This window comes from Rhipicephalus sanguineus, chromosome 2, assembly GCF_013339695.2.
Source record: "Rhipicephalus sanguineus isolate Rsan-2018 chromosome 2, BIME_Rsan_1.4, whole genome shotgun sequence".
Lineage (NCBI taxonomy): Eukaryota > Metazoa > Arthropoda > Arachnida > Ixodida > Ixodidae > Rhipicephalus > Rhipicephalus sanguineus.
Genome location: NC_051177.1, coordinates 5836769 through 5853825, shown reverse-complemented (window position 1 = coordinate 5853825; position 17057 = coordinate 5836769). Strand labels below are relative to the sequence as shown.

The 17057-nt window shown below is 50.5% G+C and overlaps 1 protein-coding gene across 1 annotated transcript in view; it reads left to right on the top strand.

The window, feature by feature from the left end:
• Positions 1-17057, top strand: part of LOC119382366 (transient-receptor-potential-like protein) — a 604781-nt gene that overhangs the window by 346836 nt on the left and 240888 nt on the right. The window contains exon 6 of the mRNA XM_049412186.1: positions 6277-6511. Coding sequence (XP_049268143.1) covers positions 6277-6511 — 235 coding nt within the window. The remainder of the gene's footprint in view (positions 1-6276; positions 6512-17057) is intronic.

Below are 17057 nucleotides of genomic sequence, written 5' to 3'. Positions count from 1 at the left end.
CCTATTTTTGCGCGTTCTAGTTCTTTCAATATTTATAGTGAATGTACCGCGCATAACGTTGATGAGATTGTAACTCTTCGCATAGGCGTGCGCACAGTGGGGCAGGGGGGCGGCCGGCCCCCGTAGTCACCTAAGAAGAGGTGGGCGCAAGGTCTGCCAAACACATTGACATAATAGGGAGGGGGGGGCGCCGCGATTAACCTTCGCCCCCCCCCCCCCCTCTGAAGGGGAACCCTGCTCACGCCTATGCTTTTGCGCCTGACCCCATTCTCGATTAGGATTGGCCTGCTTTTTTGAGGAATACGGTGGCTGTGGGGTTGTTTTAGATGTTGGGTACGGTATCTGTAGATGTTTAGATATCCCTTTATGGCATAATTATTCCGGAAATGCTGGCGTGTGCTCATACTTGTGAATAAATTTGTGTTTATCACCTTGCAAATGTGTTGCTCCTTAATTTCTCAGACGATGCGTAGTTGGTGCAGCAGGCCTTTCATCAATTTAGTTGTGTTAGAGACAATATTGACTTTCGTTCTCGGCCTTGCACGGTTCGACAGAATTGTGGGTCTTAATCGCACACTAAGACATCAGTGGAGCAGTCGTTCTAATTAGGCAGCATTTTTCGAATATGGCACCAATGGTAGTCGATGAATGCCGTTGGGCCGCGAATAGTCTATTTTAGCGCTGCTGATTTACAGTACAGTAACCACAGTAATACCGAGCTGCCGTGGTCGGCACGCAGCCATTTTACTGTATAACGCGTGTATCAGCCTGCCTGATCAAGTTACTTTACGCATCGAGCAACTACCGCCGGTGTCCCCATATAAACTAGGTGCAGACCCCGACGGTACAGTACTACCGTACTTAACGCATGGTAAGCCACCACTGCTAAAACATAATAACGGGTGTAAACGGTCACGCCGGCGGCTACCCGATGTCGGCGGGGCCGACACCACGCCAGCATCGGCTAGCATACATAGGCCCAATGACGGCTTGCCATCATCGGCTGAATAACGGCAGGCCCGTCTCGGACCGACGCTGGCTAGCCCACGTCGGCCCAACGGCGGCTAGCCCACGTCGGCCCGAAGCCGGCAAGCCCGCATCGGCCCAACGGCAGCTAGCCCACGTCGGCCCGAAGCCGGCAAGCCCGCATCGGCCCAACAGCGGCTAGCCAACGTCGGGCCGATGCGTGTGAAAGTAGCGCGAGCGTGATTTGCCGACGTGGGGCCAATATTACTGCCGTCATTTGCCGACGTTGGGCCAAGATCGGTCCAATGGCGGCGTGCTGCCTGGGATGTATAACTGCAGGTATTCAAAATAAATAAACAAGTGAAGTAATACCGTCCGATCTGCTTTGAAATGGAGTGAATGAGTACTTGAAAAAAAATGTTGCATGTCATCCGTGCCTAATGCAATAGAGCGTACCATGTTTGCTAGCCATGAACGCATAAGTGTCTAAAACAACTTTTAAAAACACTTAGATAGCGCTATCAAGTGAAAAAATCACAGCATATCCACGGAGTGAATGATGATGAGTGGGCGAAGCTGCGGAGGTTCATCGGTAAACCGTGAATCTTCCGTGAATTCTGCCCAGTACATCATCACCGACGTGAGATCGGGCGCGTTTATACTAAAGGTTCGATGAGTTATGACGACTTGCAGCTCACTTTAATTTTACATGTATGCTGTGAATTTTCATTGTTTAGAAAACCATTGCTTTAGAAAACATCTCGCGTCTTTCGTTAAGCAGCTGGCGTCTTTTCGTTTTGCTTTAGAAACATCTGGCGTTCTTTCGTTTTGCTTTTACAAAACATCTGGCGTCTTTCGTTGGTTTATTTCATCAATCAACGGCGGCGTTTTGAACAAAATTTTTATTGTTTAATCACGCACAGGAGAAATCTCACCAGGCACTACCTTGGAGGTAAACAATGGCTGCTAATGGGAATGAGAGACAGAAGAAGTCGGCTTTTAGTTAACGCGCACGCTGCGAATTTTTTATTGTTCAACAACGCACAGGAAAAATCTCCCACCGGCACCACCTTGGAGGTCAAAGCGTAAGACTGGTTACGCACTACGACTACTACGACTACGACTACGAGGGACGAACGGGTGCCGCCTTAAGGAGCTTCGCCCCTAAAACGCGCCTGCGCTGAGCAGACGACACCGCGCCGGCTGGAGCCCGATGCGACGGTCCCGCCGTCTGGCGACAAGCACAGGAAGGGTGCCACCTGCGGAGTATGGCGGCAGCGGAGAGTTTGACAACTGAATGTATCTAGTAACGTTGGTAGAGGGCAGCACAGGAAAATGAAAGAGGCGGATTGGCGGCGCCTTGCGGCGCGAAGCCGCACCCACCAAAAAAGAAAACGTGGTACTGGCCTGGCGAGCACGCCCGCGCGTGGTCTCTTTCGCAGCGTTCGTGAGCAGTCGACAGCGGCGTTTGCTTCAGCGGGCAAGCATTTTTGTGTGTGTGGGCACGACCGCTACATAAAAAAAAACACGTGCGGCCTGCTACGTCGCGTCGCCGTCAATGGGCGAGCGCGGGTCGGCTGAGCGGCAGCTGTTTTGGGTGAGGGCGCCACAAGCACGGTCTGCAAGGCAGACGCTGGTTCGTGTTACTATGTGGTCGCCTCAGAATTTATGCGTGTCCGTGTGCTTTCTCGTGTCTTTCTTGTGTGTGACCGCGCGTGTGAGCAGCTTGCCTCGTGTTTCCTGCGCATGAGTACGGTTTTTTGGTGTGCGCGTGTGTGGCAGACGGTTTTTTTAGCGGTGTGATGACGCGAACCTGTTGTGTGCCGCTGTGCAACTCGAACGTGTGAAAAGACGCTACTGTGAAGTACCACGTATTGCCATGCGATCTACAGTGTCGGGAAGCGTAATATTCGTAACAGAGCTCTTTCTGTCACAAACGAGGGCTAAAACAGCCGCGCGCCGCCGCATCCCGACTACAGCATCAAGCCACTGCGCTGACTGCTACCCCCAACGGGTGCGCGCAACGAAAAAAAAAAGACAAGCATCAAAAGGCGCCCGGGGCGAACCCCTACCCTCTCCACCGAGAACGCCGTCGCGGTCGCGACAGCCTAACAGCCACGCAGATCGGGAGAATTCAAGAAATCAAAGTGGAACCGACTGATTCCGCAGACGAACCGGCGAGACGAATCCCTTTCCCCTAGCTGTCGCTGCGCTACGTGCTACGAGCCGAACAATCATTTGGAGTGTTCGCGAAACCGGGAAGGATCCAAACGAGAGACGACGGAGGGTAGGACGGTAGGGTGAAGTCGGCGAAGAAAATATGTTGTTCGTGTGAGTCGTGCGGTGCGGTCAGTTGATCTTGGATAATCGAGTGATGACACCGTGGGAGCACTGTTTAGAAGAGTGTCGCCGAATGACGGTGACCAAAGCTGGATATTGTTTGAGTGTGTCATGGAAGAGAAATATACGAGAAACGTTCGAAGAATTGCGGGCTGCACACGTTTGGTGAATATTCAAGGCCTTTAAGTGTTCTGGATAGTTTCTAATGGATGAGAGTGCATTTGTAGCACGGTAAGTTTGTTCCCGTTGTTTTAAACACCATCTAAGTGATGTTGTGAGTTGTAATTGATACCTGCCGAGTGTGGATGTTTGCTTGGTGCTTGTACTTCCTTAACTCAGAATATATTTTGTTTGTGTTGTCATCTGTTGGCTCTAACTCTTGCTTTGGACCACAACCGGCATTAGTTGGCGCACTAAAAGGACCTACATTTAAATTGTGTGTGCTTTCGTGGGGGTGCGTTTCGGTGGGCCGATAAGTCAGCCCTTGGAACTTTCCCGGCGACTGCCTGTCCATTACCGGGATCAGTGACTGAGTAACACTTTTCATTTCAGTTGAGCCAAACGGGCAGCATTCATGGAGAGTATTGAGGCCCACTCTACAAAACATTGGTACTCCAGGGCAAACTGTTCACATATGTGGGGTAATCGGCAGTTGTAATAACGACTTCAATATTCAACATGTAATGTGCAACTATAAAATGCCTTATCTACGGCCTGATTGGAGTAAGTGCCGGGCGTACAAACGCGGCATGTAGAAGCGTTTCTCCGTGAACAGCTGGACCGTTGTGGTGGCGCCAGAGCGGGCGCAAGGAGAACTAGGCGCCGGACGCCGTTTCGGCGCCACGCAGCAGGCCGCACCTGTTTTTTTATGTAGCGGCCGTGGTGTGGGTGTGTGGATTGCCTCCTCAGTAACCTTTTTTTTTTTATGCAGCGGCCGTGGCTGTAATAACGCTACTGCGCACAGTATGCTCTTTTTCGGCATTTGCTAGCCTAAGATGGGACGCAGGTATTTTGTGGAAACCTGCAAAAGCGGGCACAAGTCTTACAGGGAAAAGGTGGAGCAAGAAACGAACGCGCTCCGCGTCCATGCTCCGTGACTGCGGTGAAGCGGGAGCAACGCGTGTGGGCGGTTCTCTTGGAAACCGAAACGGCGGCAATTCCAACGCGTGCCGCCAGACGCCGCCAGCATGAAGTGGCTCCTAAAGTCCCTGTATATTTTTCGGAAAGTACCGTCTTTCTTTTAACCGAGCCGCCACGCCGAGCACCCTCCTCTCCCACCTTCCATCTCCCCGCTTCACGGGCCGTCGCACGGGAAACGCGCGCAAACTTCTTTCTTTTTTTTATGTTTTCATTTTTCACCAAACCCGACTTCGCGGTCACCAGCGTTGCGCGCTTTATCAGCGTGACACAGCATTCTTGATAAGAAAGTGGCGCGAGCCGGGTGATAGGGCCGGCGCCCGCACGGTGGCCGTTTGGGAGAGGATATAGATAAGGTTTGGACACTTGGGAGAGGAGGGTTGGACACTTTGGAGAGGATATGGAGGAGAGTGTCGCTACCATCTATATATTAAGGGACCTTAGTGGCTCCCCGGCAATGTGACGTTATCTGGTCGCCTCAAGCATCGGAGTTGCGCCTCCTAAATGTTTCTTGCAGCACGAACGCACGGGAAACGGAGGCACATTAGCCCCGCATCTCGCTGCAATTCACGTGAAAAAAAAATGAAAAAGACGCACACGTTCCTTTTGTGTGTGTCATTATTTCTCTCAAGTTTTATTAATCTAGTCAAGCAACAAATTACACAAACTACACATGTCGTGTCAAATAATTGTCGCAGTGTCACGTGCTACTGTTGGCGACGTCAGAGCACTGTCGTCTACGTAGAGGACCAACGTCACAGCACTACCATCTACGTAGGGCCACTCTCTCATGTACGTCATCCCCTCATTCTCCGTGCGCGCGCCGGCGAGAGGAAGGGCAAGCAGCGTTCAGCTTGAAATTTGACCCATTTCCGCGGCGCGTAGCGTTGCAAATTTCGGCAGACGTGATCGTGAACGCCCAGTGCATGCATTGCGCTCGCCAGCTCAATATTGTCAAACCTGGTGAGGGGCCATTTAAGGCGCATGCCGGAAATCCTTGAAACTCCGCTCGTACATGACAGATTCTAAAAACATTTGCGGCGGTCAATTCGTGAGGCAATCAACTCTTTTAATGAAGCTATCGATGATTGCTTGGAAAATAATGTTGCAGGTGCCCCTTTAATACGAATCAGCGTGTGTTGCGTTAGACATGAAAACACATATTTATTTGTCAATGTAAATAACTGAAATCTCAGATGTGGTGTTAGGAATAGCGTATTTGAGTGTAAAAATATCCGGGTTGCCCAGTGTTCAGGAACGGCTCCAGATGTAGCTGGATTTGACGGATACTTGTGATAGCTAGAAATATCAGGATGGTCGCCACTCACTGGTCAAGGCTCACTCGATTAACCACGCGCAGACTCTGAAGCGCCCGTCCTTGCTTTAAAGTGTGCTCTTGCGCCGCGAACTCATCATTACAAATAAAAGCTGAACCAGGCAACCGAAACGTCTCATGCAATAAACGACTGCTTCGAAGTGAAGCCAGCTGGAATTAGGCCACCTCAAATGTTTCCCTCATCTATATTTACGGTCAGAGAGAGCTAATAAAAGTAACGTGAGATGACTCATATAAACAGTCCCGCTTAACCTGAAACCATGCCAAAATAGTGAATAGAAAATTTTGCCGCAAGCTATAAACGATGACACTGCACCACATTCACATTCAGAAGATGACTTTCCTTGGCATTATTGTCAGTTCTCATTATTATTCAACAGGACGGGCCTGCATAAGAGCTACAAGCTCAAATGAAGATTCTGCGCATTACCATGTATTCTTGGCCATAGAACAAAGTCAGGCTGGTGTGCTTGACGTTGAATCCTTTCCTCACGCAGTTCGTGGCACACCCGAACGTGCAGCAGCAGATGAGCACCCTGTGGTACGACGGTCTGCCTGGATTCCGGAGAAAGAGCATCTTCGGCCAGTGCCTGCAGATTGTCAAGATTGGTGTGGCCTTTCCCTTTTACTCAGCCATGTACATATTCTTGCCACGCAGCCGGATAGGAAGGGTCATGAAGAAGCCATTCGTCAAGTTCATCTCGAACGCCTTCTCGTACCTCCTTTTTCTGCGTGAGTGACATTTTTCGGCAAGCTATTGGGGTAGAGCTTCCTTCTTGGACAGCATTTTTATTTTATTCACTACATGGTTCGCAAGCTCTGTAAACACGCAAACCGGATTTGTTTGACGTGCACGTATGGATCTGGGCATTATTTGGTCTGAAAAGTGGAAAAAACAGCGGCAGCACCGAATGAAGGAAGGTGACACTGAGTCCTGTGTTCGCGCTGTTTTCTCCACTTTTCAGTTATGTACCAACCTTTCTCCGCTTGGACGAACAGCGACGGGGCGGTGGAAGAGCGGCAGATGCAATATTACTTGCGTTAAGGAGACTCCTCCCGCTACATGTAGTTTTTTTTTTATGTCGCAGTCATAAGCGGGACCGTGCCTCTGGTGGAACACCTGCTTGCCACGCAAAAGGCCTGGGTTCGATTCTCACTCGAAAAAAATATTTTTATGATTTATTTTATTTGCCGCTTCCTCAAATTCTAGCTCACGGACAACGCTGATTTTTCATTCACAAGCAACGATGCCAACACTGTAATTTCTGCGAAGCGAGCTCATTAACGCAATCGCGTTAATACAGTAGGCTCACCACCACTAAATCAGGCCGTTACATTCTGAAAACTTCACTACACTCCGTGATTCAACGAGAACAAGCGACGTCAACTCCCGCCAAACAAAAGACCAGCAAAACGTCCAACCCTTACCTGTAAACATGCACTCCACATTTCACATCAAATGCTGGAAACCTCTTGTCAAGGAACTGAAACGCAACTATGGCCGAGCAGAAGGAGTTTACTAAGTGGACGACATCGCCTACAGCACTGAACGTCGCTATGCTCTGGCGGTCTTGAACAACCAGGGCAACACTGTTCGTTCAGCATTAGTCGGGATCACCTAGGCGGGTGACACGGTAGATTTCGCTATCGTACTCGCATCGGGGCTACCTCATTGTGATGCCACAATTGATGACTGCTATCCGGAACTTCAATGGTGGCCATATTACCAACACCGCGAATGCTTTACTTGTCGCTCACCCACCACAAAACGACACCGCTATCTCCTGAACCCCAGCACACTAAGGACTCCATGGAAACTAAATGGCTCATGCAGCTGCTCGATGATTCACAGACCGAGCGACTGCAAATGGGACGCAAGGACTCATCACAAGACACCCGTAAAGGCACACTGATCCCTTTCCATGAACGTTACAGACACCCTCGCACGCGGAGGGCCCAGGTTCGAATCCCCCTAGATCAAGGGTATTTTTTAACACGAAAGTGTTTTATGCCGTGGTCCACCACGGCTCCACTGACGCATTTCCGTCACGGATATGACGTTGTAAAATATAAAGAATAACATATGGCAAAGAAAAAATTCACAGCATATCCACGGGTGAATGATGAAGAGCTTGGGCGAAGCTCCTGAAGCAATCGTGATTACACCGTGAAATCTTCAGTGGTTTCGCCCAGCAGTAATCAAAGCGATAGCCCAGTACATCATCAAAGACGTGACAAACACTGTATATATTTATACAAGAAATTTTATTAATCGTAAGTGGTAGCTAGACGTGGCTTCCGTTCCCCCTTCATTATAACGGCTTTATGGTTGGTGAAGAAATGGATCGGTGATGGATCGTAGTGGGATGTTTGCAAAGACGAAGTAGTAGGCAGTTTGCAAAGGATCGGTGATGGGTCGTAGTGGGATGTTTGCAAAGGTGGTTACGCCGGACAACGGAGACGTGATAAGGTTAGACTAAGAGGAGCTTCGCCCCTAAAACTAGAAGAAAAAGTTCCGTCCCCGGGAGTCGGACTTACGACCCCTCGATCCCCAGCGCGCAGCGCGAAACGATTCCGCCACAGGCGGCACGCTCTTCGTCGTGCTAATGGCGTGCTATTTATATACACCATTTGCCGGTGGCGGTACTCAGAGATCGGGGTACATCAGCGTGTTTTCGTTATCACTGGCGAGATGGCGCGAAGAGCTCGGAGAGCGCGCCTTAAAGGTCGTCGCCCCACGCGTTGAGATGAGCGTCCGCCACTACAGGGCGTGGTCGCTTGAGCGCGCGCTCTTATCTGTGATGGCGGTGGTTTGTACGTCTTGCGCTCTCACCGCAAGCTTGCATTGAAGTTATAGAGAGCACGAAGGTCACTTCGCTCACTGCAGCGGCCGCTTTAGCGAAAGGAGCGCGCTGCCCACAATCAAATAAGGTACAACTGTCACAGTTCGCGCTCATCCTGTGTATACTTGCGTGTTCGCTTCGTGCGTCCTCCTTTGTATTTGACCAGCGCGCTTTAACTCTCGAGCTGTGACAGTTAGTTCGCGCTCATCCTGTGTATGTTCGTTCCGTGCTTCCTTTCTACTTGACCAGCGCGTTGCAAGTTTCGAGCTTCTGGCCGTTCTTCGCGTGACATTATTTATTTATTTATTTATTTATTTATTTATTTATTTATTTACAGTACCTACAGCGCCTGCGCGGGGCATTAGTGTAGGGGGGAGATAACAATTTCGAAATGCAGAAGGGCGACCATCCATTAACACTGAGGTGTACATGAAAGAAATACAGATACATAATGAAGCATCCAAGTGTGACACGTAATAAACACCGACGTGTGTGGAGATACAGCAACAAGGAAAACATATTATGTATATAAATACATACGCGTACATATATATATATATATATATATATATATATATATATATATATATATATATATATATATATATATTTTGTCACGGTAATAAAAACGAAAGTCAATAACAGCCCGGCTTTCAGCACGTCAGTTACAATCGAGCTGAACGTCGTTGTCCTCTTCTACTAGCCGCCAAAAAACTCCGCCACGCACAAATAGCAAAACTGCCTCGCACAACAGACAAAGACCCACTGTATGCACGTGTCATTACTCCCCCTCTCAAAAAGCATCGCCTCGATGCTTTCGATGTTGTAAAGGCAAGGGGAAGTCCTCAGCGTGAGTGATATGGCTTCATCCTAGATACGTGGACTACGTCCGGTTGTGGTGCACGACGAGAAGATCGTGTGCTGCTCTCAGGAATAACTCGGTAGTTGATGTCGCTCAGGCGTTCGAGAACTCTGTAGGACCCAAAGTAATGACGTAGGAGTTTCTCGGACTTGCCGCGTTGGCGGACGGGAGTCCATATCCATACTTTTTCTCCGGGTTCGTACGTCACCTCTCTATGACGAAGGTTGTATCGGTGAGCGTCGTATTGTTGCTGAGAGCGGATGCGAAACCGGGCTAGCTGACGAGCTTCTTCGGCGCGCTGAGCATACTCGGCAGCATTTTCTGTGGTGGTCACAAACGGGTCAGGTAGTAGCATGACGTCTAACATCGTGGTAACCTCGCGGCCGTGAAGCAAGCGGAAAGGTGTGAATCCTGTGGTCTCCTGGACGGCGGTGTTATATGCGAAGGTTACGAATGGTAGAACGCGGTCCCAATTCTTGTGATCCACGTCCACATACATGGAGAGCATGTCAGCAATGGTTTTGTTGAGCCGTTCGGTGAGGCCGTTGGCTTGCGGATGGTATGCTGTCGTCCGGCGGTGAACTGTGCCGCTAAGTGTCAGCACTTCTTCCAGAAGTTGGGCGGTGAAGGCGGTGCCTCTGTCGGTAATGACCGCTGCTGGTGCGCCATGACGAAGGACGACAGCATGAATGAAGAAGTCGGCGACATCACTAGCGGTGGCTCTTGGAAGAGGTCGCGTTTCGCAGTAACGTGTTAAATAATCCGTTGCAACTACTATCCAGCGGTTACCAGTTGAAGATTTGGGAAATGGACCAAGTAAGTCCATGCCAACTTGCTGAAAAGGCGCTCGTGGGGGTTCAACGGGTTGTAAAAGACCAGCAGGTTTCATGGACGGAGTCTTGCGCCGCTGGCAGTCTCGGCAGGTTTTAACGTAGTGCTTGACAGTGCGGGAGAGTTTAGGCCAGTAGTATTTGTGGCGGATACGCGCGAGAGTACGCGTGAACCCGAGATGTCCAGAAGTTGGTTCGTCATGAAACGCACTGAGGATCTCTTCTCGCATCGTGGATGGTACCACCAGGAGATCGGGTTGAGCGCTAGGGTCAAAGCAGTGCTTGTATAAGACGTTGTTGCGGAGAAAGAATGTCGAAATCGTGCGTCTGAACGTCCGCGGTGGATGGGTAAGCTGTCCCTCAAGAAAGTCGATGAGTGGACGAAGCTCCATGTCGTCACGCTGTCGCTGAGCCAAGTCTGACGCTGTGACGGCACAGAGGAAATTGTCGTCGTCCGTTAGGTCAGGTGTAGTCTTTTCGACTGGGGCGCGTGACAGACAGTCAGCATCGGTGTGCTTGCGCCCTGACTTGTAGACTACCGTAACGTCAAACTCTTGAAGGCGCAGACTCCATCGGGCGAGGCGGCCTGAGGGATCTTTGAGGCCTGCAAGCCAACACAAAGAGTGGTGGTCGGTGACTACTTTGAAAGGTCGTCCGTACAGGTAGGGTCGGAACTTGGTTATAGCCCACACAACAGCTAGGCACTCTTTCTCTGTAGTGGAGTAGTTGGATTCAGCCGATGACAAGGTACGACTAGCGTAGGCGATCACCCGTTCGCTGCCTTCTTGCCACTGCACAAGGACGGCCCCGAGGCCAACATTGCTGGCATCCGTGTGGATTTCAGTGTCGGCATCTTCGTCAAAGTGACCCAGGATCGGTGGAGCTTGAAGGCGTCGCTGCAGCTCGCAAAAAGCATGTTGTTGCTCTCGGCCCCAAACAAAAGGGACGGTGTCCCTTGTAAGATAGTGCAAGGGTTCGGCTATTTTAGAAAAGTTTGGTACAAAGCGACGGTAGTAGGCGCAAAGTCCCAAAAAGCGACGGACCTCGCCTTTGTTCGTAGGAGCTGGGAAGGCAGAAACGGCTTTTGTTTTTTCGGGATCCGGCAGAATTCCATCGCGGCTTACGACATGCCCGAGAAATTTGAGCTCTTCGTATCCGAAGTGGCATTTTTCGGGCTTCAGTGATAGACCAGCCGTTCGAAGCGCATTAAGTACTGTACGAAGACGCTGAAGGTGCTGCTCGAAGGTCTCCGAAAAAACGACGACGTCGTCTAAATAAACAAGACATGATTGCCACTTAAGACCGGATAAGACTGTGTCCATCATTCTTTGAAAAGTTGCAGGGGCAGAGCATAGTCCGAAAGGAAGCACCTTAAATTCAAAAAGCCCATCAGGGGTAATAAACGCAGTTTTTTCCCGGTCACGGTCATCGACTTCGATTTGCCAATAACCACTGCGCAGGTCCATGGATGAAAAGTATCTGGCGTTTCGAAGGCGGTCGAGCGAGTCGTCGATGCGAGGAAGCGGATAGACATCTTTCTTTGTAACGTTGTTCAATTTGCGGTAATCTACGCAGAAACGCAGTGTGCCGTCTTTCTTTTTAACTAGCACAACTGGTGACGCCCATGGGCTTGTAGACGGCTGGATGATGTCGTCTGCAAGCATTTGTTGAACTTGTTCGCGAATGGCGTCCTGTTCTCGTCGGGAGACACAGTAGGCGTGCTGTCGGATGGGTCTTTCGGTGGGTTCGGTTAAGATTCTGTGCTTGGTAACGGATGTCTGCTTGATTTTCGACGCAGTGGCGAAGCAGTCGCTGAATGAAAGCAAAAGAGAGCGAAGACTATCTTGCTGCGGAGCCGACAGCTTGGAGCTCACATCTAACTGGACTGTACACTGCTTGTCGTCGTGAGGACCGGAGGATAGTTCTGCAAATAATGGACTGGCTCTGAAGTCGCTGATTTCCTCAAAGTAGGCGACAACGCTCTGCTTTATGAAGTGCTGGTACTCCTGACTGAAATTCGTCAGTAGAACCTTAGCGGGCTCTTGCGTCAGTTCCATGAGGCCGCGGGCGACGCATACTTGACGAGACAGGAGGACAGATACATCGCCTTCCACAATTCCGAGGGCCATTCGGTCGCTGTCGCTCACCACAGTAACCAGCACACTGGAACGGGGCGGCACCGTCACGGAATCGTCGCATACACGCAGCGCGACAGTACGGGATTCGCTTTCGTGTGAGTCCGTGTCGCGTGAAAATGTCACCAGCAGCTCTCGAAGGTTTATGACAGCCCCATATTCTCTCAGAAAGTCCATTCCTAATATGACCTGCCTCGAGCATTCCTGTAGTACGACAAAAGTGCCGGTGAAGGTTGAGTCACCTATATGCACTCTGGCAGTGCATCTACCAACCGGTGTCACCAGGTGACTACCCGCCGTACGCAGCTGGGGACCATTCCATGGTGTCGTCACCTTTCGAAGAGCAGCCACGAGTTCACCACTCATAACTGAGTAGTCGGCGCCGGTATCCACGAGAGCGGTTACTTGGAGATTGTCGATAATTACAGCAATATCAGCGGAAAGTCGTGCGTCGTTATCAGAAGATGGCGTAGCGGATAAATCGGCGTCGTCGTCGTTACTGGGTCGCGTCGGAGGATGTTTGTCAGGTCGGTCAACAGCGGCCCTACCCCCAGAGGTCGCTGTCCTCAGTTTTCCTGACGTGGGCGAGGACTTGGGGACCTTTGGCGAACATTAGAGAACGTGGAGTAACGACTGGGTGAGGTGAAGCGCCGAGGGGACGGTGAACGGGACTGGTGCCTTGGCGCAGGAGGGTATGACTGCTGAGCTGCCAGGTACTGCTCAATCTCGCGTGGGCGCTCACCATTGCTTGGTCGACGTGCGTTGGGGTGGAATCCCTGAAGGCCCATTCTGCGATAATGGCACTGGCGGTAGAGGTGGTCCGCTTCACCGCAGTGGTAACAAAGCGGCCTATTATCGGAGGTGCGCCACACGTTTGACTTCCGGGTGACTTCGCGCGGGACTTCGAAGTCATAGGCATTTGCAGCCGCAGCAGGTAATTGTCGTGGTAGTACAGGAAGAGCGGAGGGTGGGCGACGTCCCATAGATGGTTGAGGGGTCCGTAGCGATTCGGCATAAGTCAGAGCTGGGGCTCCCGCGGGCATTGTCACTAATGGCTGGGTCACGTTCCTGATCTCGTCACGAATCATGTCCCCAAGAATATTCGCGGTCGGCTGATGAGTAGGGTGGCGAGCTTTCTCAAGCTCCTCGCGGACAATGCTCCGCACAAGCTCCCGGAGCGCTGCTACGTCGTGTTCACCCGTGAAGGATGACACGGCGGTGACAGTACTTTGGCGCTCGTACTGAAGAAAGCGTTGCTGAAGCGCCCGTTCCATTGTCATCGCTTCGGTGATGAACTCAGCGACGGTAGATGGGGGCTTGCGCATGAGTCCAGCAAAAAGTTGCTCCTTCACCCCGCGCATTAGGAAACGGACTTTCTTTGCCTCAGCCATTTCTGGGTCAGCACGCTTGAACAAGCGTGACATGTCCTCAACGAACATAGCCACGCTTTCGTTGGGCTTCTGAATTCGGCTCTCCAGGGCCTGCTCGGCTTTCGCTTTTCTTTCAGGATTCCTGAATGCGTCACGCAGCTGTCGTTCGAATTCTTGCCAGGTGTTCAGAGAACTCTCATGATTCTCGTACCACGTACGAGCGTAGTCTTCGAGGGCGAAGTAGACATAGCGCAGTTTCCTCCTTTCGTCCCACTCGTTGGCTGCTGCGACTCGGTCGAAGTGGTCTAGCCAATCGTCCACGTCCTCGAACACATCGCCATGAAAGGACTTTGGGACACGTGCTGGATAGACCACACTCGGGATGGCAGTGAGGCGGTCTACGTCGCTCTCTTGCGTCTGACTTGCCGTTGTGGCGAACATTCTTGCTGAGCTCAATGGGCCGAACTCGGGAGGTAGTCCTAGCAAGCGACGGCTGTGCCGAAGTGGCCGGTTTTCCCCGGGATCGTGGAAATGGTGGTAGGAACTCGTCTTGAGGTTGAAATAGCGCAAAAGGGTCGTACCCAGCAGCTCCACCAGTTTGTCACGGTAATAAAAACGAAAGTCAATAACAGCCCGGCTTTCAGCACGTCAGTTACAATCGAGCTGAACGTCGTTGTCCTCTTCTACTAGCCGCCAAAAAACTCCGCCACGCACAAATAGCAAAACTGCCTCGCACAACAGACAAAGACCCACTGTATGCACGTGTCAATATATATATCCACATATATATACACACATACATACACATATACACACATATATATACACACAGACAGATAAATGCAGGCGGAGAGGAAAAAAAAAGAGAACTCGAGCTTAGATCGCTAGAAAGATCAAACAAAAGTGTAGGCAACTTTAAATTGTGCGCAGGCTACGATAAAATATGATGTTCAAGCGCAGTGGCGAATGTTTCCCTGGACGCGGCTACGATTTCTTGAGGTAGTTTGTTCCATTGCCTAATTGATCGCGGGAAAAATGAATATTTAGAAAGGTTAATTCTGGAAGCGAACTCGCGCACTTTAAGTGGGTGATCAATACGAGCAGATGTATACGTAGGCTCCGATATGTAGTTTTCTTTGTAAATACCCGTTAAACCATGGAATATTTTGTGAAACAGAGATAAACGTAAGAATTTGCGCCTGTCTTCAAGAAGAGGCCATCCCAAAGTATTCCTGATTTCGAAAGATCCCTTTAAAAAGTCGTAATCACCCGCGACGGAACGGGCCGCTCTCAGCTGCACGCGTTCTAGAGCGTCGATATTCACCTTAGTAGATGTTCACCAAGTGCTGCTCGCATACTCCAAAAGTGGGCGTACATACGACATATACAGGGTTTCTTTCAGGCTGGCCGGTGCTTGTTTAAAGTTGCGTCTCAAGAAGTTTAGTGTGTTGCTGGCCCTTGTTACGATGTAATCTATGTGGGCATTCCAAGTAAAATTGCTGGAAAAAATTACTCCTTGGTACTTACATTCCAACTTGTTGACATTACAACTTGTTGCTATAGCATTCATTCCTTCGCCCTCGGGGCGAAACAATGTACAGCAAATGCTCAACTACGTCTGTGAAGACACGTTTTACTTTCGTGTTATACCGATTCCTATAACAGAGGGATCAGCCATGTTTCTTCCCACTGTGCGCGATGGTGGTTACGGACACCAGCCGTGGCGGACAACAACGCCAACAAAATCACCTGTTCTTGTGATCTCATAACACCTTTCGCAGTAGAATAAAAACTTACAAGCGCGCGCGTCTCGTGTCCACAAGCCAACCTCCGTGGAAGCCACTCTTTCCTTGTGCTTGATGCTCTACGTACAATTTCGAGCATGCTCCTGTCTCGTTTCGTTTCGCTGAGCTTCAATATTGTTGCGTGATGCTCCCTTCTAGTTTTTTCCCTCCCCGGCTGGGCTTAAAGTATGTGACGCGGCGCTCCTTCTTAGTTTTTCCATCCATTGATGGGGTTCAAGGTTGTCACGTGACGTGCCCTCCTGGTATTTTTCCTCCGTGGTTGGGCTTTGATTGTCACGTGACGCTCCATCCTAGTTTCCTTTTCCTCCGTAGTTGTGCTTCAGTATTGTCACGTGACGCTCCCTCCTAGCTTTTCTTTTCCACCACGGGGCTGGGGTTCAGAAATGTCACTTGACGCTTGCTCCTAGTTTTCTTTTTGCTCCAACGTGCGTTTCAAGTCTGTCGCGTGACGCTACGCCTTGTTTTTTCCTGCATGGCTTGGCTTCAAGATTGCCACGCGATGCTGTCTCGTAGTTTTTTCCTTTATGGCTGGGTTCAAGATTGTCATGTGGCACACCTTCCTTGTTTTCTTTTCCACGATGTTTGGAATTCACGATGGTCACATCAGACTCGCTCCCAGTTTCCTCCATGGCACAACCATGAAGGAAAAAAAAAACAAGAGAAAGCGTGACTTGGCAATCTTTAAGCCCAGCCATAGAAATTGTCACATGACGCCCGCTCCTACTGTTTTCTTCTATGCTTGGGATGCGAGACTTTCACGCGACGCTCCCCCTTAGTTTTTTCTTCTACATGGCTGGACTTCAAAACAGTAACGTGACGCTCTCCCCTAGTTTTTTTTCGTGACTACGACACAAGCTAGCCTAAGACAGCTTCACCGTACAAAGAGCACGTGGAGCTGTGCGTCCATTCTGTCTTTGCTCCATTTGAATAAGCAGCAGCAGCGCATTAGTGACACAAAGTGCGAGACAGGTACTCCGCACAGCTCCAGCGGCCATGGCCCTGCCATGCATGTATGGTGTATGCAGGAAGAGGCGCGCGAGTCACGTTCGAGATTCCAGTCGGCGCCGAGCCCAATTGGACTGCTTCTGCTCCTTCGGCTGTGGGTTCTCGAGCTGCTGTTGCATCTCAAAAACTCCATTGCGTAGTGCCTATACATGCTGCGTGGACTCCATGCTTCACTGCTCATCGTTGTATATGCACAACTAGGGTTTCGACTTCACATTGTTGGAAAGTTCTGAGCGCCCCTCGGAATACTTTCCACACACGCGGACGTCAACCATCTCGCCGAAACATGGGATGCCAGAATCTCCACTCGGGACCTGGACAACCACCGACGGCGCTTCACCAGAGCCCGGGATGCGATTGCGGCCAGAGGTTTCCACCTTGTGTGAACCTGAGCATGCACACTCAAAACACTGCTTTGGAAATAAACG